The 26,637-nt window shown below is 39.8% G+C and overlaps 1 protein-coding gene across 1 annotated transcript; it reads right to left on the minus strand.

Moving 5' to 3' along the window:
* Window positions 1–503: 503 nt before the first annotated feature.
* Window positions 504–26,637, minus strand: LOC308663580 (L-amino-acid oxidase). The gene is made up of 7 exons (XM_081320126.1): window positions 26,499–26,637; window positions 17,659–17,873; window positions 14,269–14,381; window positions 13,181–13,382; window positions 9,799–9,867; window positions 7,970–8,106; window positions 504–1,761 (listed from the first exon to the last, which is right to left on the minus strand). Exons 1-7 carry the CDS (start codon window positions 26,509–26,511, stop codon window positions 996–998), a joined length of 1,515 nt encoding a protein of 504 aa, XP_081176252.1. The 5' UTR covers window positions 26,512–26,637; the 3' UTR covers window positions 504–995.

Here is a 26,637-nt window from a genome sequence, read left to right on the forward strand (position 1 = left end):
CTCCATCAATGACACTGTAGCACTGACAATTTTTGATGGTTGCAGGAAATATAGAATCATAGCTTAGGACCACTAGACGCTTGACATCCCAAGCGTCATATATATGAGACCCTTTAAAATAAACTCACAAATCCACTTTAACAACAATTGCACGTTTCTTTTCCATTACTTTTTGGAAAGGGCAACAGAAGGGTCCTATCTTTATCGCAACACTAGACAATCCATGACTTTCTGGTCATCCCTTCAGAGATAACTCTTTACCAGATTCCTCAATCACCTGAACAATGGCAGAGCAAAAACAATGCATTACTTTCACGGAAAAGTTGGGATACATTCACAGACGTATCTGCCTTGAAAATAGCCCATGGTGAGCTGTATAGCACAGTAAAACATCAGCCCAGGAAATGTTTTATGGTAACTTGTATTATAACATAAACTGTCTTATGATATTTTTTTTGTCAGAATAACAGAGATGGAAGGGACCTTGGAAGTCTTCTAATCTAACTCTATACCTATTGCAACTCTAATGTATTTCAGGCAAGTGTCATAAAATCTTTCATAACATTTGCTAAATTTTAATTCCAGGAAAGCCATGGGTTCTAGATTGTGGATGTATTTTGCAAGTTAGCCCATTAGAGGTATTTTGGTTCAAAAGGTCTTGCCCTGTGATGCACTGTTTTGCCCAGTAAAATGTTACAGAAATGAGAGTTTTACTAGTATATATATAGATTGTCTTGAGAGGACTTCCTTTCCAAATTGGGGTGGCATGCTAATGTAATCCTTTTCATTCTGTGGTTTATTTTTGTTTCCTCTAAAATGCTCTCATATATTTTGACATGCTTTGGCTGATATCGATCACTTTTGATAATTTAGCCAGGCCAAATGTGATAATCTTCCCCCACTTCCTTCTGGCTCCAACCTCCTGGGACTAGAGCTCTTAGAATTACCAATTGGTATTCTGGGAATTTTAGCCTGAAATGTTGCTGACCTCCTTCTTAAAGTTCAGAAGCACGATTCACATCTCTTGCTGCTGTCAGCCCTGATTTAATTGTGCTGTCAATCCAACCATGAGCATTGGCCGTATACTCCCCTGCAAAGAAAATTCTGCCTTCAGGTGCAGTGAGCGCTTCACTAAAATGTTGAAACTGGTAGGGAGTGAAGGTGGTTATAGCACCCATAGCATACTTATCCAGGCTCCATTTTTGAATCATTGAGGGATAACAGAAGGTCTTGATCTGTTCCTTGGGCAGCTGATGGATGGAGGAAAGGTCATTAAAGACAATATCAGCACACTCACTTAAACTAAGAGCTTGAAAGAAATTGGCATCATCACCAATGCCATAGGCTATAATAACCCCAACTCCAGTAGTAAAGCTATGGTTAGGGTAGTAGATGAATCGGGATGGAAGATCAGTTGTGGACTTCCCACCATGAATGCCATCATCCTCCCAAAATTTCTTATTGCAAGTGAGGAAGATCTTGGTGCCACTTCTGTAGTGGACAGACCGCAAAGCATGCTCTTTCTTTGGCGGAAGGGGTGGTTCAAACTTGATGCGACGGGCAGCCCTTGACGTAGTGCACACAATGACATAATCAGCTGTCTCAAGTAACGGGTTGTTTTCTGGGGTTTGATATGTCACGGTGACTTGGTTGGCATTCTGCTGTATCTTGATTACTCGGGCATTGAAACGCACACTTTCCTCAATGGCTCGATGCATGGATGTAGGCAACTGATCCATTCCACCAACAATTTCATCAAATCTGGAAGACCAAATGGGACAGAGGAAGTAAAAACCTGCTCTGCTAAAATTGGATAATGATATTAGTGAATAAAAAGACATTTTGTCACAGGACGGTGAAATGAAAAAAGTTCTGGAAAGAAGTTGGCAGCAGATTTGATAGAAAGCAAACAACATTCTTTATTCTTATTTTGACTGTGCTCTCTATTATTAATTTATTTTTGCTTATCAAATGTGTTTGCTGCCCATTTCACCATGAGGTGCCTCTGAGCGGCTTACAACATTACAATATCTAGTGATACCATATCAGGGATCTCATCAGGAAGGGCTATTAAACAAAATATATTACTACCATAATGCTTTTGGTTAATTCTTAGATAAGCAAATATCTGAAATATGAAATAAGTTTGATTAAGGAATGCCTTTCAAAATTATTGGCAATATCATTTTATCTATACAAATTTATCTCAGGAAAATATACATTGATATAATAATTTTACATTTTTAACATATTTTATGTAAACATATTTTACGTTTGAAAGAGATGGCATTATCTCAAGTTGTCTACTCAGAAATATCTGTCAAATAGGACTACATAAATCTGAGATGAGGGAGAATATAAAAAGGGACATTTATACCTGAGCTGAAATGAACATCTTAGTTCCTATTTAGTTGTGCATAGCTTGGGTAAGCAAACGCTATACAAGCCTTGATACAGAAACTGACTGTGTGAATATTTACAATGCTAAGCAAAGTTTGCAAAATTCTGATACTTTTTTAGAATTAACTGTGAAATACAAAGGGTAATGTGCTTTATCCCTTGTAGAATGGTTTAACATGAAATGCTATCTTGATAGTCCAGAATGTTCGTTCCAAGGGGTTTTTTTTACAGGATGCTTCAGAAAGAATATGTAGTAACTGTTAATCTAATGGTTTAATTAAAGCAGAGGAGATGTTACACAGAGAACAAGTCCGCACAAATGGCAATCTTCTTCATATGCCATTTCTAACTGATATAAAAATTAATTTTGAAGGAGAGCGACAGTTACAAGAAATACAGCAAATTTTGGAAACTGTGCAACCCCTGGTTTTATTAGAAGAATCTAAGGCTCAAAGAGTGACACGGGCTGCATCTAGACGTAAGGAACAACAACAACAACAACAACAACAGAAGCAGTGTTCTATAACTACAAGTCAGGAATTTACTTCTAGTGAAGCAGTGGGAGGAGCTAGTTGGCCAAAGAGGCAGATACTTGTGGATCTGCAAGAAATGTTCCGAAAGCTTCAAGCTGCAAAAGATGGCGACAAAGTTTCTAACTTGGAATGTTAATGGATTAAATTCACTACAAAAGAGAAAGAAAGTATTTCAGTATTGGAAACAATTTAAAAATGATGTTAGATAGAAAATATAAATGTGGGATTTAAGCATGATGTGATTACCGCATATACTTGAGTATAAGCCGACTCGAGTATAAGCCGAGACCCCCAATTTTACCCAAAAAGCTGGAAAAGTTATTGACTCGAGTATAAGCCGAGGCTGGGAAATGCAGCAGCTCACGGTAAATTTCAAAAATAAAAATACAGGTAGATAACAATAAAATTGCTCGTTGACTCTGGCAGCATCCCGGAGCTGGCTCGGCCTCAGCTGATGGGCTGCGGTTCGCAGGGTCCGCTCATCAGGCTGCCAGGCTTCCTGGCAGCACATCCCGCAGGGGAGGTCTGCTAGGGAGGCGGCAGTCAAGCGTTGTTTCCCTCCTCGTGCGTGTGTGTGTGTGTGTGTGTGTGAGAGAGAGAGAGACCTGCGGGAACGGCTAGTAGAGGTGGTGGCAGTCCGGCGTTTGTGTTTTTTTGTGTGTCGAGCCCCGTGGGCCCGACACACAGGAAGGGGGGGAATGCCGGAATGCCGCTTCCCTACCAGCCATTCCTGTGGGTCTGACACACACACGCACGCACAAGGGGGAGAAACAACGCTGGACTGCCGCCGCCTCTACCAGCTCTGCAAGCCTCTTCTGCCCCTTCTCTCCGCTGCCTGGCCCAAACGAAGGTGCGTCCCTTCGTTCGGGCCAGGCTGCTGAGAGAAGGGAGCGGCAGAGCCTTGCAGAGCTGCTCCCTTCGGCTCCTCTTTGTTCAGGCCAGGCAGCGGAGAGAAGGGGCAGCAAAGGCTTGCAGAGCTGGTAGAGGCGGCGGCAGTCCAGCGTTTCCCCCCCTCATGCATGCGTGCATGTGTCAGGCCCACGGGAATGGCTGGTAAGGAAGCGGCGTCCCCCCCTCCTGTGTGTCGGGCCCATGGGGCTTGACACACAGAGAAACGCAAATGCCGGACTGCCGCCACCTTTACTAGCCATTCCTGCGGGTCTGACACACACACACACACACACACGCACGAGGGGGGAAACAACGCCGGACTGCCACCTCCCTAGCAGACCTCCCCTGCGGGATGTGCTGCCAGGAAGCTGAGAGAAGGGGGCGGCGGGGCTTGCAGAGCTGCTCCCTTCGGCTCCTCTTTGTTCAGGCCAGGCAGCGGAGAGAAGGGGCAGCAAAGGCTTGCAGAGAAAAGGGGGCGGCAGAGCGGATCCCCATACGGGGGGGGAATGCCTTTGGGTCCCTGCACAAACAGTGACAGGGGCGGTGCACCAATGGCTTGGACTTGTTGCCAAGGTCAGCCGGCCTGGCAAGCACCACAGGGGAATCTCTTGTAAGGTCTGCCGGCCGCGGCACGCCATGTAAAAAGGTTAAAGCTTTTTGGATTAAAATTTGGTGGAATATGCAGAAGATATTTAAGAAAAATATTACCCTGATATCAACTGGGAGACAAACTCTGCACCAAGTGGAAGATCAAACAGATTCCTGACAAACCTAGCAGACAACTTTCTCTCCCAAAAAGTAGAGAAGGGAACTAGGGGATTAACCATATTGGATTTAATTCTCACAAACAGAGATGAAATGATAGAAAATGTCAAAGCCACAGGAACCTTGGGGGGAAGTGATCATGCAATATTGGAATTCAACATTCTGGAGGCACAAGCAATAGAACACAGCCAAACTAGAGTCTTGGACTTTAAAAGAGCTAATTTCAATAAACTTAGAGAGACCATGGGAAGAATTCCATGGATGAGAATCCTAAAGGGGAAAACAACTCAAGAAGCTTGGGAAATTTTGAAAAGTGAGATAATAAAGGCCCAGTCTAGTACAATACCAACAAAGAAGAAAAATAACAGCTCTCAAAAGAAACCAGCATGGCTGCATAAAGAACTCTCTGATAAATTGAAAGATAAAAAGGACAAGTATAAGAATTGGAAAGAGGGGCACATAACTAAGTCAGAATATCAGCAAATAGCCCGTGCCTGTAAAGATGAAGTGAGGAAAGCTAAGGCTAAAAATGAACTAAAGCTTGCAACCAAAGTCAAAAGTAACACAAAATGCTTCTTTCAACATATAAAAAACAAGAAAAAAGTTAAGGAAATGATTGGTCCATTAGTGGGGGAAAGTGGCAAGAAGGTGACAAGCAATAGGGAGAAAGCAGAACTATTTAACTCGTTTTTTGCATCTGTCTTTACACAAAGGGAAAAAACAGCCCAACCTACCAAAACCAATGCCATAAAAAACAGAATAGAAACGCAAGTTAAGATAGGCACAAAAATGGTAAGTGAACACCTGTCCAGCCTAGATGAGTTCAAATCACTAGGACCAGATGGATTACACCCCAACGTTCTCAAGGAACTGGCAGACGTGATCTCAGAACCACTGAACTATATTTTTCAAAGATCCTGGAGCACTGGAGAACTACCAGAGGACTGGAAGAGAGCTGATGTAGTTCCCATCTTCAAAAAAGGGAAAAAAATAGATCCAGGAAACTACAGACGTATCAGCTTGACCTCAATACCTGGGAAGATTCTGGACAAGATAATCAAACAACAAATCAGCGAACACCTTGATGCAAACAAAGTCATCACTAAAAGTCAACATGGGTTTGTCAAAAACAGATCATGCCAGACAAATCTTATTACATTCTTTGACCAAGTGACAAAATTAGTGGACCAGAGGAATGCTGTAGATATAATTTACTTGGACTTCAGTAAGACATTTGATAAAGTAGATCACAACCTACTACTTGACAAGATAGAAAAATGTGGGTTAGATAGCATCACCACCAGATGGATTTGTAGCTGGCTGACAGGCCATACTCAGCGTGTGGTCCTCAATGGAACTACATCTACATGGAAGGAAGTGTGTAGTGGGGTGCCCCAGGGCTCTATTCTGGGCCCAGTGCTCTTCAATATCTTCATTAACGATTTGGATGAGGGGATAGATGGACTCATCAAATTTGCAGATGACACCAAGCTGGCAGGAATAGCCAATACTCCAGAAGATAGGCTTAAAATACAGGAGGAACTGAACAGACTCAAACACTGGGCGCTATCTAACAAAAATGAAATTCAATGGTGAAAAAAGTAAGGTTCTACATTTAGGCAGGAAAAATCAAATGCACAGGTATAGTATAGGTGGTACCTTGCTCAATAGTAGTAACTGTGAGAGGGATCTCGGAGTCCTAGTGGAAAATCACTTCAATATGAGCCAGCAGTGTGCTGCAGCTACCAAAAAAGCCAACACAGTGCTAGGCTGCATTAACAGAGGGATAGAATCAAGATCACGTGAAGTACTAATACCACTTTACAATGCGTTGGTAAGGCCACACATGGAATACTGCATCCAGTTTTGGTCACCACGATGTAAATAAGATGTCGAGACTCTAGAAAGAGTACAGAGAAGAGCAACAAAGATGATTGGGGGCTAAAACATATCGGGAACGGTTGCTGGAATTGGGTATGTGTAGTTTAATGAAGAGAAGGGTGAGGGGTGACATGATAGCAGTGTTCCAATATCTTAGGGGCTGCCACAAAGAAGAGGGAGTCAAGCTATTCTCCAAAGCACCTGAAAGCAGGACAAGAAGCAATGGATGGAAACTAATCAAGGAGAGAAGCAACCTAGAACTAAGGAGAAACTTCCTGACAGTTAGAGCAATTAACCAGTGGAACAACCTGCCTCCAGAGGTGGTGAATGCTCCAACACTGGAGGTTTTTAAAAAGAGACTGGACAGCCATTTGCCTGAAATGGTATAGGGTTTCCTGCCTGAGCAGGGGGTTGGACTAGATGACCTCCAAGGTCCCTTCCAAATTATTATTATTATTATTATTATTATTATTATTATTATTATTATTATTATTATTATTATTATTATTATTATTATTATTATTATTATTATTATATTATTATTATTATTATTATTATTATTATTATTATTATTATTATTATTATTATAATATAAAGTTTTCTCCACAATTACTTTTGCTGGGTATTTCTATAGACTGTATTGCTATAGAAACTAAACTGATGTTGAATTTAATAACGGCAGCAAGACTTTTGGTAGCGTAATATTGGAAGGAGGATTTGCCTACTATAGAAGAATGGACTTTATAAGTTTTGAACTTGGCAGAAATGGCAAAAATTTCAGCATGTTTGAAAGATTATTCGCAACAAAGATATATCTTGGAATGGAAAAGATGGATTGATTACATTCAGAATAAATATGGGACTAAAAAGTTTTATTTAGCATTTGAATAAGTGTTAGATTTATAAGATTTATTATTATTTAGTTATTTTTAAGGAGAGCTAAATTGCGATAGGATTTAAAGTGTTATTATAGTTAGTTAGCATATTATAGTTTAAGATGGTTACGGTTTCTACCCTGTGTTGTGCTCTGGGAAGTCGGGGGGGGGGGAGGGGGAGAGAGGGGAGGTTGTGTGGGGGTGGGGGAGGGATGGGTTTTATGTTTAAAATGTATCTGTAAAATTTTTTATTAAAAAAATAATTTCTAGCGATAATGTTACCATTATTGATAAGTGGCATTTCTTGCAACTGCAATATTATGTTAGAGTTGGTTTCAATTGCCAGCTTGGGGTTTGGGTTAACAGATACCCAACCTAGCCATGCCAGATTTCCTAGCTGCCGCCAGGACTTTAGTTGGCAGCAAAGAGTTAAGGGTTTGTGTGCATTCCCACACCAATGAGGTGAGGATTTGACTGTTTCATGAGCCTGCCCTCTTTCAGATTTTTATCTCCAGACCCTTGCAGATTCCCATGGATCCTTTAATGGATAAACAAGGGATTTCATCTTTAAAATGGGACAATGATGAGGAAATCATTTAATCCAAGTGATACAGGTTTGCTTACCTTTTTTCATAAGCGAAGATATCATCATGTTTCAGGCTCTCAATAAAAGACACATAATAGCCAGAATCTTCATTCAGTAAGTCTCCAATCATATCTACAGCTCCAGGACTCAGATTTGCTTCTTTAATTAGATACTCCTGTTTTGGGGAGAGAAATTCTGAAATCCGTCTCCAATATATTGTCCAAGAACATCCTTTCAAAGCAAGAACTTTGATTTCAGATTGTAACTGGTGGGCTGCAAATAGGACAAATTTTCTAAATCTGAGGAAGTGTTGAGTTAGGGGTTTAAGCACAAAGCAGAATCCTTCTGTTATTGTTCCACTTAATGACCCCCAGGGGAATAATCTGTCTTTTAAATAACTTCCATTTTGTTGAAAGCAATATACAGGTAGTCCTCAACTGACAACCACAACTGAGCCCAAATTTTCTGTTGTTAAGCGAGTCAATTGTTAAGTGAGTGTTGCCCCATTTTATGACTTTTCTTGTCACAGTTGTTAAGTGAATCACTGCAGTTGTTAAATGAATCTGGCTTCCCCATTGACTGATTGTCAGAAGGTCACAAAAGGTGATTACATGACCCTGGGACACTGCAAAGGTCATAAATATGAGTCAGGTACCATGTATCTTAATTTTCATCACATGACCACAGAGATGCTATGGTCGTAAGTGTGAAAAACAGTCATAAATCACTTTTTTCACTGCTGTTGTAACTTTGAACGGTCACTAAGCAAACAGTTGTAAGTTGAGGATTATTTCTACATGGTTTTCAATAAATGGGATAAAGCTTGAGATGATACGATCAATGTCTGGGGAAATGTCAAGCAAGGTTACAATAGGAAGGGATTCTATATTTTAAAGTTTGTCGTTGTGCATCCATGAATATGCCTGCATTTCAGTGCTTTAACTTTGCACATATACATTTAATTTAATGATACACTTATAAAAGTGTACATGCTTATTAAGATCTAACCACAGGAAAGAAAGCGATTGGCAATTCTGACCCAGAATTTGGGAGGGCAAAGCAGAAGGGGAGTTGTCCAGTCAGACAACATGGTAGCTTGCTGTTTGAACTAATTGCATTCCATCTCGTTTATTAAATATAATATGGCCACCCTCTCCGTTAGACCAAATCCTTTACAAGCTGCAGTCCAAGTGTCTCAGTCCAGACAGAATGCTTGTTAGCCAGCTTAGAGTTAAATCATCATGAGCACAAAAGAGGACCAAGTTAAGCATGTAGTACAATCTGTATGTCCTGAGAAGAAAATCTGGTACTTTCTGTGACGCCTTTATGACTTTTTTGTTGTGCTTCCCTATATTTGTCGTCAACAGTCAGGCTTTATGGCAAGCATGTTCAATTAGTATTCAGATTGATTTGGGGAGTGTCAAGTTCTTACTCACCACTTGAAGAACTAAGTTAAAATAGGCCAAACAGGCAGTATCTCTGACTGTTATGCGAGTCAGGTCCGGATACTTTTTAAGAAGGCCATTGCATGGCTTTGGGTGGGTGGGGGGACACAGTCAATTGCCATGAATACTGAATGACAAGGAGACCCCTCCAACCTGTGTTTTACTGTGTTGCATGTGCAAATAAAAACCTCATAAAAGCAGGTGGATCTTCAATGACACCGTTGTCAATGACTGCCATCTTGCTCTTTGGATCACAGCTAATTTTAGTATTTGAAACTCTCAGATGGTTCAGTAAGTAATTTGTCTCATATTCTAATAATACCCTAAGAAGAACACGATAATATACCTTAAAGATTACTCCACCCCACCCCGCCACAAACTGTACTGTTTGGAGACATGGTTTCAAGGCACAATCCAAATACCTTCGTTGAGTAGGTGTCGTATTTATTTAGTATGTAGCTGCAGTTAGTTCTTTTTAATTCTTCTACAGCCTGAGAATGATTTGGAAAAGATAAAGGAGACATAGGGGAAAGGAAAAGCAAGTATTTGTCATTAAAATGGTATTACATCAAACAAAAGAAAAAAGACACACATAAAAAGGACAAATGCAGAATCAATATTGATAGAGTATTATGCTGTATAGATTAGAATTAGGTTTATGACAAATGGGAAAAATTATTAAAGTCAGTATGGTATAATAAAACTATAACACTATATTGAAACTATGCCACTCCCACACATACAGCCAAAAGTATGGATCCGATATGAAGATAACAGCTTTGTCATAATAAAAAAAGGAACAACTAGAGAATGCACACGAAACAATCAACAACATATTCCAAGGAATAAAATTCACACGGGGAAAAAACCCAACATGCTACCCTTCCCGGATATCCTCAACCGCACAGGATATGATGACAAATTAGAAACGGAGGTCTATTGAAAAACAACCTACACTAAACAAGTGATCCATTATTACAATAAACAAGTGATTTCCACAAGAGAAGCTGTGTAAGAACACTATATAGATTAGCACAAACACACTGCAACAACCTTGAACATCAGGAAAATGAAATGGATACTTGTGCAATTTTATCAGAAAGTGCCTGACCACTCAGTGCACTACAGCTCAACCGACAGAAGCTGTGAAAAGGATGTGAAAGGGATAACACTACCATACCTCAATAATATCTCATAAACAACCAAAAGACCATTAGAACCACATGATATTGCCATAAGCCAACTAAAGCCTCCAAAACATCCTAAATAAAGCAAAACATTCAGTAATCCAAGAACATCCCTGGCATAGACTGATTCAGTCATTTTTTCAACTGTGAAACTATGAGCATCCTAAACAAAACTAAATCCCAAAATGCTAGGAAATTCCCAGGAGATTGGCATTCTACAAATCAGCCATCATTAGACACATTGACTTAAATCACATCTACACACCATTCAAATAAAAAAGCTGAAAAGGAAATAAAAAAGAACAGAACATATCCTCTCCAGCAACCAACTCCCAGATAAGCATTAAGGTATTAACACCAGACAAATAATCAAGCAGAAAACATACCCTAATCAAGGAGAAAACGACAGTTCCGCCAATACTGGCAGGACACAGTTCTGTATATAAACAGGGAGCAAACCACACACTCATTAGAACTGATGATATTACCTAGTCAGGTAATGATGCAAGCAAACAATCAAGCTTAGAAAAGGCTAAAGATTCCACATAGCTATTACAGGTAGTCCCTAGTTAACAATTCCACTGTTTAGTGACCCTTCAAACTTTGAATGGTCACTAAAATGTAAAGAAGCATCCTTGCAACCACATGATCATGATCTGGTCACTTAGCAACCAGTGCACATTTATGATGGTTGCTGCACATAAGCCAATGCATACAGGTGGGAGATCCCGACATATTTCATTTTTTCCATATTTATATAAACATAGCTTATTAAGGTAACTTTCTTTCCAATGTATCAAACTGAAACCCATTCAGAAAATGGGTTAATTCAGCAAGCGGGTTGAGAGCTGCACAAATACCACTGATGTCTGCTTGAATAACTTTATCCATGTCGGACCATTTTTAATTTGCTGAGGGTACGAAGAGCAGATTGTATTGTCATTGACTGGTCAGCCCTCTTAACTTTTCTCTGTGAGTCTTGGAGATTGGCATGGTCAGCTGTTGTAGGAATATTCCGATCAGAAAAGCAGGATGAGCCTAGGAGTTGCCTTTCTAATTATTCCCAATGGCAATTAAATATTGCTCAGGGTGTATTTAGGATGCCATAAAAGCCTTCAAATGGTATATGGGGTTGTGTTCTCAAGAGACTCCTATGGCTAATGTTAAAAATCAGGTGGAGTCTGATACCATCATTTCCGACTAACATATTTTATTAAAAGGCATAAATCCATCAGATGCATGGAGTGGCTAGACCAGAGTTTTCCAACCTTTTCAATCTTAAGAGGTGTAGAAATTCCAGGTGCTGAGTGGCCTTAACTTCTGAATGCCATTTTTCTTTTCACATTCAAAAGCTAGTTTTTAGGGATTGCTCTGAAATAAAATGGTTTATTCTTAAGCAAGAGCTCTTGGAGCTCTCTTGAGCAAGATTTATTAAAAGGACATAGTACTGATACATGCATTCTAGCAAGTGTAGCACTTTTTTATAAAATAGGAACCATTTTATCATTATTTTATTAATAGTAGTTTTATTTATTCTTGTGCTTACATACTACCTGTCAGGACCCACCCCAATCCACGTCTTAGGAAAACAAAAACTCTTGGAGTCAGTTCTAGTCCAAAAGGAATTTTTACTAGGACATGCTTGGTTGTGGAAATACAAGACAGGACTTGGTATTGTTTTACAAATTGAAACTTTATAAAGAGTTCCCGGTTCAACCCCCCTTCCCTCAACCCCATTTGGTCAGCCCCCCATCATTTTAATTCGTGTCATCCCTTTCATGGGAAAAAGGGAACTTCGAATCTTTATGGTTATTGCCTTCTTCCTTTACAGATTCAAATGGAGACACAGGCTAGATACCTTCTTCCCTAACCCTCCCCTTTGCTCCCCCAGTTCAAAATGTTTCCCTTGGTCTTTGAAATAACCTAAGGCAGGCTGAATCCACAAGCGCTCCTCCTTCCTCGGGAGATGGCAGAATCCATGGGGGGGGGGAAATAATGTTTTAAACATACAATTATGAGTGTGATATAAATGGATTCTGACACTACCTTTATTTTTGTACAGCTCAAGTCAGGGTATTTAATGCTCACTCCTATTTTCCCACAACAACCTTGTGAAATGGGATGGGTTGAGAGAGGGGAGCTGGGCCAAAAGCAAGAAGATGAAATAATGAACCTACTAATGAACCTAGAGAAATCGAAACAGGACCAGATAAACTTTAGCAAAGAAGAAACAATAACCTATTCAAGGAACTATTAAGGAAAAAAACCACATCCCAACCGTGACTGATAGGCCTAACTACCATTTATAATGAGCCAAGAAACTCCAAGCTGATACCAAGCTGATAACAAAACACTTGCAGGAAAGCAATCAAGAATTCAACAATTATCATTTTGTCAAGATGGGAACCCTCCCTGGACATTAAAAAACAGGCAGGGCCTATTATGGCCTATTATGGCCTCCACCTTGACTTTTTTGACCATACCCTGAGGACAGCTCTGGATTATAAACTAGCTTTGGAGAGGGTTTTTGGAACCTTCTGTCTATATGATTCACTGCTTGAAACAAGTCATAGCATAAATTTCCTGATTAAAAATAAATTTTAGGACTTATCTGAACCTTTCTGAGCGACTCTTCATATAGCTGTCCAGCGCTTTTGCCTTCTTCTGAAGGCTTCACGGGATATTTCAAGAGGCCAGGGTCTTTCTTGACTTCCCCTACTCTCTTCCTGATGTTTTTGATAAAATACCAGCCATTGTCAGTTTCCTGAACAAATTCATTCAATTGCAGATCAAACTTTCTGATATATTCCCGGACAATCCTGGGGAGAGGAAAGGAGAAAACAGTGAAAGAAATATATATATAAAGAATGATGTATAGTTCTATGCAGAAGATTGTATCTGATTATCGATAGAATTAAAGTGCAAATGTGAAAGTCAAATAATTATTCTGTCATCATTTCTGGAGCATCACTATATCACTTTGCTTTATATATAGAAAGAAAAACTGTACACATTTAGCCAGAACTTCCAGTTTCAACACAGCTTTTCCCCTCCATAAAAAAAGAGAGCTACCAATTGAGAAGAGAGAAAAAACCAGCACAGAAAAACAGCAACAATTCTCAAATTGGTTGATAAACCCTTACAAACCATTCTCTTATCAAAATGAATCGGGCTTATTTTTCTCACATGAATAGATACATGGAAGAAAGATAAGGTCAAAGAGAATGATTCCAATCCAAATTAAACTTATTTTATTCCCAGTTATTTGTCCTTCTAGGCCACTTTTTTGACTTCTCAGTGGAGCCTACAGTCTTGGGATTTCCTAGTAGTCTCCCATCCAAGCACTAAACAAGATCAGGTTGGGCCTGCTTAGCTTTTTTGAAAGCCAAGCTAGATGTTTCCACCTAATTTGTCCTCTTACCTCTAAAGAAAATTAGCTTAACCAACCCTGTGAATGCTCTAGGAGCAATACTCCATTTCATGCCTTATCACGTTTGTCCTGTTCATTTAGTATAAATTGGTGTGAGCTCTGCTGCCAAGTTTTAAATAGCTCCTGAACCACCCCTACAAATATGTGGAATTTAATGTTGGCTGACATTCCCAGAGTCTAAAATAGCAATGTTGTTACGGGACATATCTCCACAACCATCCAGTCTTAGTATGCCAGGAGAAGAGATAAGTAAACATGATCATCTCACATCTCACCTGTGTTTCTCAGGTATACGCATGGGCCCGAGATTGGCATACCAGCCTTCTTCGACATTTCGATGAGTCCTCACTCGTCCTCCCGCACGTTCACTGGCTTCAAGAACTGTCACCTGAAGGCAAATAGGAAAGCCACTGCCTCATTTTGACAATGGTTTCTTATTAAAACGTCACTGCTCGGCTGCTTTGTGACTTATTTTGGGGAGACTTCATAGCATTGGATTTGAGATGCCAGTATTTTATGGTTGTGTGCACTCTTCCCTTCCCTAAGGTTCCTTACCACAAGTTGGCATCTTTCTATGTTAACTGTTCTTCTCAACATTTGTCATCTTTCCCTTCTGACACTCGAGACCTTTCTCATTAGTGTTCCTTGAGACATCTTCCCCCAATAGTGTCCCAACAGTTCAAATAGCTGAACTGCAATGTTGAAATTTGTTATGCTTGACAATTATTGGAAGTTCTATCCCATTTATTTGCTTCCCACCATTTTTTGTGTGCAGTGAATATTTTGTGTGAAATAGCATTTGAACTTCAGCTGTCTCACTTGAATATCTTGGAATCTAAGGAGATTTATTCTTTGCAATCAGGACTTTTTCTTTTCTTTGTCTTCTTTGTTTTAATCAATTTAAACTTGGTTTAGTAACATTTTCTTTATTTATTTATTCTAAACAGCATGATGACCGTTGCAGTCACTGTGCAATACAAACTGAGTTTCTCCCTCCTGTGAAGTTCATAGCCCACATCAAGATGGACCACTGCAGCCACAAAAAAAAGTTCTGTGCTAACACCTCAGAATCAGCCATCAGACTCTACACGTTTGCTGTGCTCAGATCACTTTCTGGTCAAAATGTATTATCCTTGGTATTCTGGATCTCTGCTAGGTAGCATGTCCTATTCAAATGGTCTATGTCAGGGGTCTTCAAACTTGGCCGTTTTATGTGGACTTCAAATCCCAGAATTCCTCAGCCAGGCATGCTAGCTGAGGAATTCTGGGAGTTGAAGTCCACAAGTCATAAAAGGGCCAAGTTTGAAGATCCCTGGTCTATGTCCTTTTCAGTGTCCAACAGATCCACAGGGTTTCCAGAGGATGCTTGGGAATTTTCCTGACAATCTTGCACCTTGTGAATTCCTGGAGATTGCAGGGCAATGGAGAGGATTGCCCCTCCAATCGCTCTCTAGTTTCTAAGGCCAAGCAACACTTTGGTTTCCCAGATGAAGCAACTGAAGACACTTAGAGCATAAATAGCACAAAAATAAAAGTGGAGATGACTGAGTGCTTTTGAACCCACACTTGACTTGGCTACATGCGATGACTCTTGCACTGTCTACCACCTTCACATTGTGAGGAAGGATGTTTAAAAGGAGGAAGAGATTAGTTACATAGGATCCTAGAGGAAATGGATTATCTATCTCCCTTTCAGCCAGGGTCCAGGCTCAGGCTCGTGAGAAAAACGGACTGGATTGCTCTAAAGTATAATCTCTGGGGCTTGGGAGGGGAGAATGCAGCTCTCATAATCCTGCTACATATTTCATTTGCTTTCAGAGCCTTCATCTTATCCTTCTGGATTACCGAAGAGTTGGGAGTAAGAGGCACCATTCTAAAGTGATTAGGCTCCTCTTAAGAGGTGTTTCAGTTAGTAGCCATAAAGGGTAAACAATTCCTGGTTATATCAATATGTGATGCCCCAGGGACCTCCTCTCTTATTTAAGACCATCTCTCTTTGGGATGAGGGGTCACCAATAAAACGATGGCACTAAATTATCTATCACCATCCTAGGCTAAGCTGAAGATGCTGTGAAAATAATCAGCTAATGTTTGGAGGTTGGATGAGGAGAAAGGACAATGACTCTGTAGAGTTCTTCTGCCCATTTTGTTCTATGAAAATGAGAGCAGGCTATGTCAGGAGAGATACAAAAGTTTTTTTTTTTAATCCCATTTATATCCCGCCCTTCTCCGAAGACTCAGGGCAGCTTACAATCTAAGAAGCACAAATCAATGAGCCTGGTGGGACTCGAATCTGCACTAATTGCAGGCAGCTGGTGTTACTTAGGGAGGCATTAGCCCACTGCTCCACCAAGTTAAATGGAGAGAGAGAGAGAGAGAGTGAGTGAGTGAGTGTGAGTGAGTGTGAGTGAGTGTATGGGTGGATTGGGTCAAGATAAATGACTGATGGAAGCATATGGATTGTATTCAAAAGGAAGTGAGTGGAACGGAAGAAGTCTTTTGAGATGGTTGGATCATGTAGAAAGAATGAATGAGGACTAACTCTCAAAACCAGTATTTGAATGAAGAGTGAAAGAGTTGAAAGGGAAGATGAGTGTGGGAAAATTATGGTTAAGGGGAGTTGGAATGGTCCTCAAAAAGAGAACTTGAAAGGTTCAGATAACAGAAAGTAAGTAGGACGCAGCACATGGACAGGATGAAAATAAAAACATAAGGAAATAAGGCAGGGAGAGGTATAGTGAACCAGATTGGAACAAACTAGATTTACCTACAAATTACTTTTTCCTTTTTGATATCTTGATTTCCTTGGTTTACTATTTCATACTGTTTTTCTGCATTTTGAAATTCCGAGGAAGAGCATGACAGACATAGTCTGTATCTATGTCCTCTATCATTTCTGCTGGGGCATTCACCTAATAGATACTACACAAGTGAGGATCTGCTTTTCAAATTAGATTAGTATCTCCCTCCAGAATGCATTTTTTTAATGGGTGGGTGCTGTCAGATTCCTAGGAACCTGTACCCCAAGGAAGTATCTGTGAAGGCAGGTGAGGGTAAGGGTTAGAAATTCTGCTAGCTACAAGAATGGAACATTGTGAGAAAATGCCAAGGCTTGCTGAGCCTATCCAATGTCATCTACATATTCTCTCCACTGAGGCGCTCATCAATGGGACTTGTTATGTACTGTATTGTAAATTTGCTAAGCCACTGGACTCTCGCCTATTATAGAGAAGCTAAGCGGGTATTTCCTGCCAAGCCGAGGCTAGTCCTCAGGGGACCCTGACAGTCCCAACCGTTTCAGCGGGAACATTCGTATTTGGGCGGGAGGTTCCAGGCAGGTAATTGGGTGAACACCTGAGGGCTTAAGTGTATAAGTACTGGCCATTACCTGCTGTTCGGGTAGTTCTGTTCCTGTTGCAATAAAGCTATGCTATGATGCTGTGTCGCTCCTTGCCTGTAAAAGCAACTCACTACATAAAAGGACTGGGGCCCAAAAAACCCAAGATGGCATCTATGACTGTGCAGTGAAAATCTGTCCTTTTCTATTTCATGATGGACATAAAAAGGATGGGGCTCCAACTGCATGATTGTTGGTGCCAACTTGACTTTTCGCTAAATGATGCTGTTGTTGTCCAATTGTTGATAGACAAAAATCAGTGGCTTACCTTATGTCCAGCCCCTGCAAGAACATAGGCTGCACTAAGCCCAGACATTCCAGCTCCTACAACCACGATGTGTTTTGGGTTTGATGTCTTTTTCAGACCATTTTTGGCGATCTCTAGAAATTCTTCATAGTCATCTTCTCGGAAGCATTCCTCTAGGGGGTTTTTGTCATCTGCACAGCTTCCCAAGGTAGCCAAGAACAGCAGTGAGAACATAACTGAATAAAACACATACAAAAATGGAATATGTGTAAGGATGGCATTTTCCTGCTTTTTCTTATTCTGGTTTTTTTGCCTCTGGTTCTGTTCATTTGTTCCATTCTTTTACATGTATCATTGAACCATCTTCTAACTAGAGTTCTGGAAGTCTCCTACGCTACATCTAAACTGCTATAAAATGAGCAAAAATGGACACAGAGTCATTCCTTCTGCTTCTCTGGTCACACAAAGGACCTCATCACAAATAAATCCTCTTCACCCAAGCTTAACTCCTTTTGATTTCAATGTCCATCTTCTTTTCTCAGCAGCAGTGTGAAAGGGGTTGATACTTGGAAGGGGTTTTGCTTCCCAATCCCAAGCATTTTCTTGGCAGACTCTTATTCAAATTCTTGCTTGCTTAATTTTTTGAGATAATCCTTCCAAGTAGCTGTTATAATACCTATAATGAAATTAATCTGACCTGAGAATTATACTCAAGTAAATGTTAGTGCTTCACAGAGCCAACCTAGAACTAAGGAGAAATTTCCTGACAGAACAATTAACAACTTCCCTCCAGAACAACTTGCCTCCAAAAGTTGCGTGTGATCCCAACACTGGAGGTTCTTAAGAAGAGATTGGACAATCATTTGTCTTGAAATGTCATAGGGTTTACTGCTTAAACTGGGGGTTGGATTAGAAGACCTCTAAGGTCCCTTCCAACTCTATTATTCTGCTACATCTGGAGATTTTCTGATTGGCTAGGTCTCAGGGTGTTGTGCCATCTAGTGTATAATACTTGAATGTTGATTCGTGGGAGAATCCTGATTCCCAGATTTCTGTAAAGATTACAACATTCAAAGTATCCTTCTACTCAAATATTTCTCACCAGGTGGATATTTGGCTAGCCTGATGCTCTTCCAACACTGTCATTCAAAGTTCCCATGCACTGACATTAATTGATTTTGTACACAATTTTATCCCCCCCATATATTTTATTGATTTTTTAAAACATAAATCACTCAATAGTTGGTAAACAGTGTGTTTGCTGGGTTTACATTTGTAAAGAAAAATAATTAACAGTTGGTTTCTATGATCCATAATCCACATAGTACATTTATTTATTTATTTATTTATTTATTTATTTATTTATTTATTTATTTATTTATTTATTTATTTTATTTTTATACCGCCCTTCTCCCGAAGGACTCAGGGCGGTGTACAGGGCAATAGTTGATATCTCCTTTTCCCCAAAATGTCTTCTTTGCAAACCTTGAAATAATACAGTTCTTATTATTTTGATAAATAAAAGTTATATATATGATTTTTCCCCAATATTCCTAGAAATAATGATCACATCTATATAATATTTCTTTTCTGTCTAATCATTCTGGTTGCCTCATCTTATATCCTGCTATAGTCTGTATTTAGATTTGTTTCTCCCATAAAGTTCAAAGTATTCTTGCTGGTTAAGATTTTCTCAACAGATAATTACATTTAAATATTTAAATCCATTTTTCCCATATAAACCATCTCAACACTTTTACATTTCTTAAAGAATAGATAAAAACAGTAAAGAAAAGGAAAAAAGAGCAAGATTAAAGAAATATAAAAAGTAAAATACTACTTAAAATATATATTCCTCCTAAGCTAATATATATTCATTCCCAATATTTCTTATTTTTTTAACCCTGATTAAAATATATTTAATCTTTAAATATTCCATTTAATGTGTCTAGTCATGTAATGCTTTAACTCTTATTCAAAACATTTTTTCTTTTTTATACATTATAATTTCCCTAAATTCAGACACATTTAATTATCTAAAACATTTCCTTCATCTTGCCCATTTCAGCAGTATTATATTACTTATATCAAGAAATAAAATAAAAAGGGGAAAAAACATACAGCATCATTTAAAGAATTCATCTCTCTTGGAATGACATAAAGTAAAGGTAAAGGTTCCCCCGCACATGTGTGCTAGTCGTTTCCAACTCTAGGGGCCGGTGCTCATCTCCGTTTCAAAGCCGAAGAGCCAGCGCTTGTCCGAGGACGTCTCCGTGGTCATGTGGCCAGCATGACTAGACGCCAAAGGCGCACGGAACGCTGTTACCTTCCCACCGTAGTGGTCCCTATTTTTCTACTTGCATTTTTACGTGCTTTCGAACTGCTAGGTTGGCAGAAGCTGGGACGAGTAACAGGCGCTCACTCTGCTACGCGGCACTCGGGATTCAACCCGCCAAACTGCCGATCTTCTGATCGACAAGCTCAGCGTCCTAACCCACTGAGCTACCGCGTCCCTATTGGAATGACATATGTATTCAGAATCTTTTATATTTCTTTAACCATAGTCAAACAAATGTTTCTTTTTTAAATATTCTGTCTGGTAAATCCCATCATCTATTTTCTTAATTTACACTTTGATCTTTTTCCTTTGACCAGTATCTTGATCAATGTGTTTTGCTGAATAAAAACATTTTTCCATATATTCATATATTCATGTACTCTTTTTGTGAGGCTTTTGCCTTTCCATGTTTCTTGAAAAACTTTTTCTCTTTCTCCTTCTTTGCTTCTCTTATCACTTCCTTTCCCTCTGATGTTTTCAACTTCTCTACATTCCATTTTATCCAATCTGTTTTTTTTGTCCTCAGATTTATTTTGTAGTCTTAAGGGATGAGTTGTTTTTTCTATTTCTCATAAATTTTTCCCCACTAGGATTAAATCATGTTTTCTTGCTTTGTTAAGTTATGTCTTTGAGTCTCTATTTTCAATTTTATGTCCACTTATTTGTTTTGTCTGCTCCTTCTCTGTTGTTGTTTCCTGGAAGTTTTTTTTGTTGTAAAGTTAACTTAGAGATGTTTCCTTCTATATGCATGGCAATTCTATCAAAATTTTGCAAGTTAAAAAATAACTATATTTCTTCTCCATGGTTGTTCTGAGAATTATCCCATCTCTTCTCCTCCATGAGATGAATGCTTACTGCATTTTTTAAAAGAAAAATCTCACTTTTTAAGTTTGGAAGTTGAGTCATGACAACTGGATTTCTTTTCTTTTTGGTTTGAAACATTTCACTGCTTATCCAAGTAGCTTCTTCAGTCATATACTCCCTTTATAAGCAAAGTTAGATGGCATTTGACTACAAATGTAAAGAAAATTTTGAACTTTCCCAGAAAATCGCTGCAGGTTCCCACTTGTGACCTGACTGTGAACTGAAATGATGACTATTCTGTCTTGCTGCTGATGCCAATTAACCCAACTGCTTTCTTTAAAAAAGTTTCATTAGAGGCGCCTGGAATATGCCAGACCTGGGGAAGTTACTTAAAATATTCTTTAAAGAATATTTATGACTTCTGTTTTTTTATCTTTATCTTTTTTATCTGTATTTTTATATGTTTGCCCTGTTCACCGCCCTGAGTCCTTCGGGAGAAGGGCGGTATACAAATAAAATTATTATTATTATTATTATTATTATTATTATTATTATTATTATTATTATTATTATTATTATTATTATTATTATTATTATTATTATTATTATTATTATTATTATCTTAGAATTCTTATAGTCTGTAATTCCAAAACTGCATTCCCCACCCTGTTTCCTCATGTTCTGCTGTCTAAATTCTTTTCCTGATTGTAGACTCTAATAATCAAATTAACTCATACGCATGCTAAAGCCAAGGGCAGTGGGCACCCATGGAAAGCACCCATGTCTGGATAAAGTGTCCCTCAACAAAGCACAGAAACATTCTCAGAATGTATCTAAAAGATAAAGGTCTTTAGAATTTGAAGTCTGTTCAGCTTCTGGGATATTAATTAAGTAATGCTTAATTGTATTTCTATATATTTAATAATAGCTTATTGTGCTTTTGTTGCATTGACTGCAAGAGTTGCTTTTGTATAACAATTAGAATTGCCTTACTGAACCAGTTTCTACATTCATAAATAAAAATTAATTAATAGAATTGGAGATTCAACCTACAGGAAGGCAAATTGGATTAAAAAAAACCCTTTAAAAATCCCATTTGAAATAATTCAGTGTTTGAAAAGGATCTGCAGAGATAGCTTGGTTCCAGATTTTGGCCACAAAGAATAGGCAAAAGGATGAGGATGAGGATGAGGAAAAAAGAAAAGGAAAGAGAAAAGAAATTTAAAAAAGCAGAATTCACACTTAAGTGGCTGTCCCTTAGAGGTTAATAGCCATCCAGTCATGCAGCTTAGTGGATGTTTTAGGCCAGAGGTCTTCAAACTCGGCCCTTTTATGACTCATGGACTTCAACTCCCAGAATTCCTCAGCCAGTGTGCCTGGCTGAGGAATTCTGGGACTTGAAGTCCATGAGTCATAAAAGGGCCGAGTTTGAAGACCCCTGTTTTAGGCCATGCTGTCTTTCACTGAATAATCTACTTAACAGAATAAACCAGTTTCTTAACCTTAGCAACTTTAAGATGTGTGGACTTCAACCACAGAACTCCATGTTGGCTGGGGAATTCTGGGAACTTGAAGTCCACACTTCTTAAAGTTGCCAAGCTTGAGAAATCCTGGAATAGATACATGGCCAAACTGGAGGATGGATATGCCAATGGCTATGAGTGACCTCAAAGGACTATGAATGAATAAAAATAAATAAATAACATCCTTTAAGCTGTATTTACCCTATAAACACTATGGGGGCATTAAGAGACTTCCTGCAAGACTGGTTTGATTCTTCTTCAGGATGGATATGCCAATGGCTGTGAATGACTATGAATGAGTAAAACTAAATAAATAACATCCTTTAAGCTGTATTTACCCTACAAACAGAACTGTAACGCTATGGGGGCATTAAAAGACTTCCTGCAAGACGGGTTTGATTCTTTAGCATAAAAGTGGAAATGTGGGAAAAAGAATCCGAAAACAGCTGATACAATGTACTGGGCCAGGGGTGGTCACCTTTCAGTAAACCATCAAAATCGATGTGGTGCCTGTCCCCTTAGGGGTGGCCACTCCTGGTGATCCAGGGACCGTTTGGATATCCCAGGATGAGCCCCCAAGTTGTTTGGAACGTGACTCAAGATCCCAATACAAACAAACTCCCTTGGAATTCCAGCAACAAAGTTTTATTCAAAATGAAGTGTTTGCAAAGGCTTGGTGGACTGAAACACACACAGGAGTTCACCTACCCCTTATAGAACTGTTTGACACATTTTTATATCCTACCCCCAACGCAGTTTCCTCCCTCTCCTATCGCACTCAACGCCCCTTCCCTAATCATCCGATAAACTTTCCAGACCGCCTAAAACCACCGTCCTTCCCATGTTCCAGAAAGCCCCTTTGTCCATATCCTATCTTTCACCATCTAATTTTCTGTTAGCACAGTTGTCTTCTATAATTATTTCAATATTTCCTCTTGCAATTTATAACTTCTCCTTTTCACATTTGTACCTGTCAATACTTAGATAAGATATATATTATTTCTGATCTTCAGTTGGCTTCTGCTTCAACCTTTAGACTCATTAGCAATTTCTGAATAATACTTTATTCCTTTCAGAAATAAAAAAGCAGAATTCACACTTAAGTGGCTGTCCCTTAGAGGTTAATAGTCATCCACTCATGAAGTTTAGTGGATGGTTTAGGCCAGGGGTGTCAAACTTGCAACGTCACGTGACGTGTCACGGCATATCATGATTTTTTCCCCATTGCTGGCAATGGGGTGGGCATGGTTTTGGCATGAGACATCCTGCCCGTGGGCTGGCAGTTTGACACCCCTGTTTTAGGCCATGCTGTCTTTCACTGAATAATCTACTTTACAGGGGTGTCAAACTCAATTTCATTGAGGGCCGCATCAGCACTGCAGTTGCCCTCAGGGGGCCGGGTGGGTATGGCCAGGGTGGGTGTGGCCTACTGGGTGGCCGTGGCTAGAGTGTGTATGCCTACTGGGTGGGCGTGGCTAGAGTGTGTATGCCTACTGGGTGGGCGTGGCCAGCTCTACATAGTTCACATCAAGGCTGCCTATGGGGGCCTGGGCAGGAGTGGGACAGATCTGAGGGTCTCTGGCAGGAGGAGGGTCTCTGGGCCAGGGCCAAGGCAGTGGGGGCCGTTCCCTCACTGTTTCCAGGATGGCTTCGCAGGCCGCATGAAACCACTTTGCGGGCCGGATCTGGCCCCCGGGCCTTGTGTTTGACATGTCTGACTTAACAGAATAAACCAGTTTCTTAACCTTAGCAACTTTAAGATGAACTCCATGCTGTCTGGGAAATTCTGGGAACTTGAACTCCACACTTCTTAAAGTTGCCAAGCTTGAGAAATCCTGGAATAGATACATGGTCAAACTGGATATGGATATGCCAAGGGCTATGAGTGACCTCAAACAACTATGAATGAATAAAAATAAATAAATAACATCCTTTAAGCAGTATTTACCCTACAAACAGAACTATAACACTATGGGGGCATTAAAAGACTTCCTGCAAGACTGGTTTGATTTTCAGCATAAAAGTGGAAATGTGGGAAAAAGAATCCGAAAACAGCTGGTACAATGTTGTGCAGATGCTTAAATGTTTTCTCTGTTGATTGTTTTTCTAGCTCAGCTTGAAGCAGTACTCTAAAATTTTGATTTAATTGTCTCAAATGTAATTTGTGAACAGGTTGCTAAGCCATTTTATTTTTTAAAACACCCTTGTTCAGTTGATGCTCATCAAAGAATGCTTGCTTAATTGGTCATTGGCTTCCTAATTGTTTACTTATAGTCCTCAACTTACAACCAGAACTGAGATTGGAACTGCAGTTGTGAGTTGTTGCTGTCATTAAGTGAGACACCCAGGTGATTGCTTTGCTCAATAATCGCATTCCTAGCATTTGAAAGTGAGCATACAAGTGGTTGCGCAGGGTGCCTCAGAGGGTCGGCCAGTCTCTGGGACGCCCAGCGCACACCATTCATGAACTGGAGAAGTGCTGCAGTGTGGTACAAAGCTTCAGCTGCCCCAGCCTGGCTCTGCAGTGCGGTTCTTGTTGGTGGAAGCACTGGGCCTAGGCCTGAAGTAGCGGCTTGGGGTCTTCAGCTGTCTCACTCAGCTGCCATCACCCAGGCCTCAGTTTCAGCCCTAGCACTGCCATTGCTTCTAAGGAGCGCTGCCCATTCCACATATCTGCCTATGTTTCTCCTATCTAGGCCACCAAGTGGAAAAGTCCTTGGCTTTATGGCCTGCTACAGTCTCAGCCTGCTGCCACTAGCCAGGCCCCAACACTAGTCCTAGCATCACCATTGCCACTCAGAAATGTCAGCTCACATTGTTCTCCAAGGCATCTGACCCTTGAGGAATAGTGTGATTAGCCCCATCACTCTTAAGAATCTGCCACACATAGTTTACCTTCAGGTGTTTTTCTCCTGCTGTTGAGAGGCCCACATGGCCCATCCAATGCAGCTCCTGGTTCCACCAAGCCTTCTTTCCCAAACCTGCCTTGGAGCCAATTCCAACAGGACTTTGAAAGTCTTCTAAAGCATCAGATAGATTGCATGGGCATCTCAAGAGCAGGAGAAAACTGCCTGGAGGTAAGCAATGCCTAGCAGATCTTGGGGAGTACTGAGAGTGGGGGCAATCACATAGTTTTCAAAGGCTTATGGCGAATGGCATAATTGCCTCTGCTCTACGCTGCCTACCTTCAAGGGCCCGAATTTTTATCACATGGTTGCAGGGTTGCTACAAGACTGTAATTCTGGGCAGAATAACAGAGTTGGAAGGGACCTTCGTCCAAATCTCTGTTCAAGTGGGAAGCCCTATAACATTTCAGACAAATGGTTGCTTAACCTCTTCTTAAAAACCTTCAGTGTTGGAGCACCCACAACTTCTAGGGGCAAGTCGTTCCGCTGATTAAGTGTTCTCTCAGGAAATTTCTCCTTAGTTCTACATATTTCTAGGTAGCATGGGTCATAACTCCCTTTATCCATCACCTGCTAAGCAAATTGTGGTTAAGTCAGGACGTATGTACCTTTTATGAACTTGCTTTGTGACAAATTTAACCTACTAATTTTTAGTATGCTCTTCTCATTTACTACAAATATTAGAAATGTATCAAGGCAAATTGGCTATCGCCTATCTCATTAATTTGAATTTGAACACTTGATCAAAATTGGCTTTCAGTAATTAATTTCATCAAGATTTAATTATATTGGACTACGTAGTTTCTCTTCTTCCCTATCCTCACCACAAGCACAAGCAATCATTTATATTACAACAATGATTCATAATAATTCCCTAAATGGCAACTAATTTTAAATGATAAAAGGTTATGAAATCTTGAAATTTAATCATGGAATAATAATAATACATCTGTGACTTCACATTGTGGTGAACAAAGAATAATAATAATTGACTAATTCACCATCAGTCAATTGCAAAAGGCAGCTTTTCAGGGTACAGCTTACATCCTGTGACAATAACTCTATAAAACATCCACATCTGCCTGTCCCAGGTCCTTGTGAAGGATTTGATAGGTGGACAAAAATGCCCAATCCAGTCTGAACATCTGACTATGCGATAAACTGTTAATAAAAAATGTCTAATCCAGTCTAAACATTCGCCCAAGTATCCTTCGAGCCATAATATATTAAATAATACATTTCCTTCGAGCCATAATTCAGTTAGTGTGTCTCAGGCAAAAAGTTACTTACAGAAGACATTCATCTTATTGGCTTGAAATCTGTGGATGGCAATGCTTGGAAGAAAAGTTACTGATGCTAAGCAAAGTGCTCAAAACACTTTGATTCACGTGTTGAGAAAATGCACTGGATAATGCTTTTATACCCTAAC

This window comes from Vipera berus, assembly GCF_964194415.1.
Source record: "Vipera berus genome assembly, chromosome: 2".
In the NCBI taxonomy this organism is placed as follows: Eukaryota; Metazoa; Chordata; class Lepidosauria; order Squamata; family Viperidae; genus Vipera; species Vipera berus.

Coding starts and splice junctions, on each gene's coding strand:
- LOC308663580 (XM_081320126.1), bottom strand. Junction 14,382..17,658: donor TTGCAGGGGCTGGACATAAG/GTAAGCCACTGA, acceptor ATTTGCCTTCAG/GTGACAGTTCTTGAAGCCAG. Junction 1,762..7,969: donor ATCTTCGCTTATGAAAAAAG/GTAAGCAAACCT, acceptor TTGGTCTTCCAG/ATTTGATGAAATTGTTGGTG.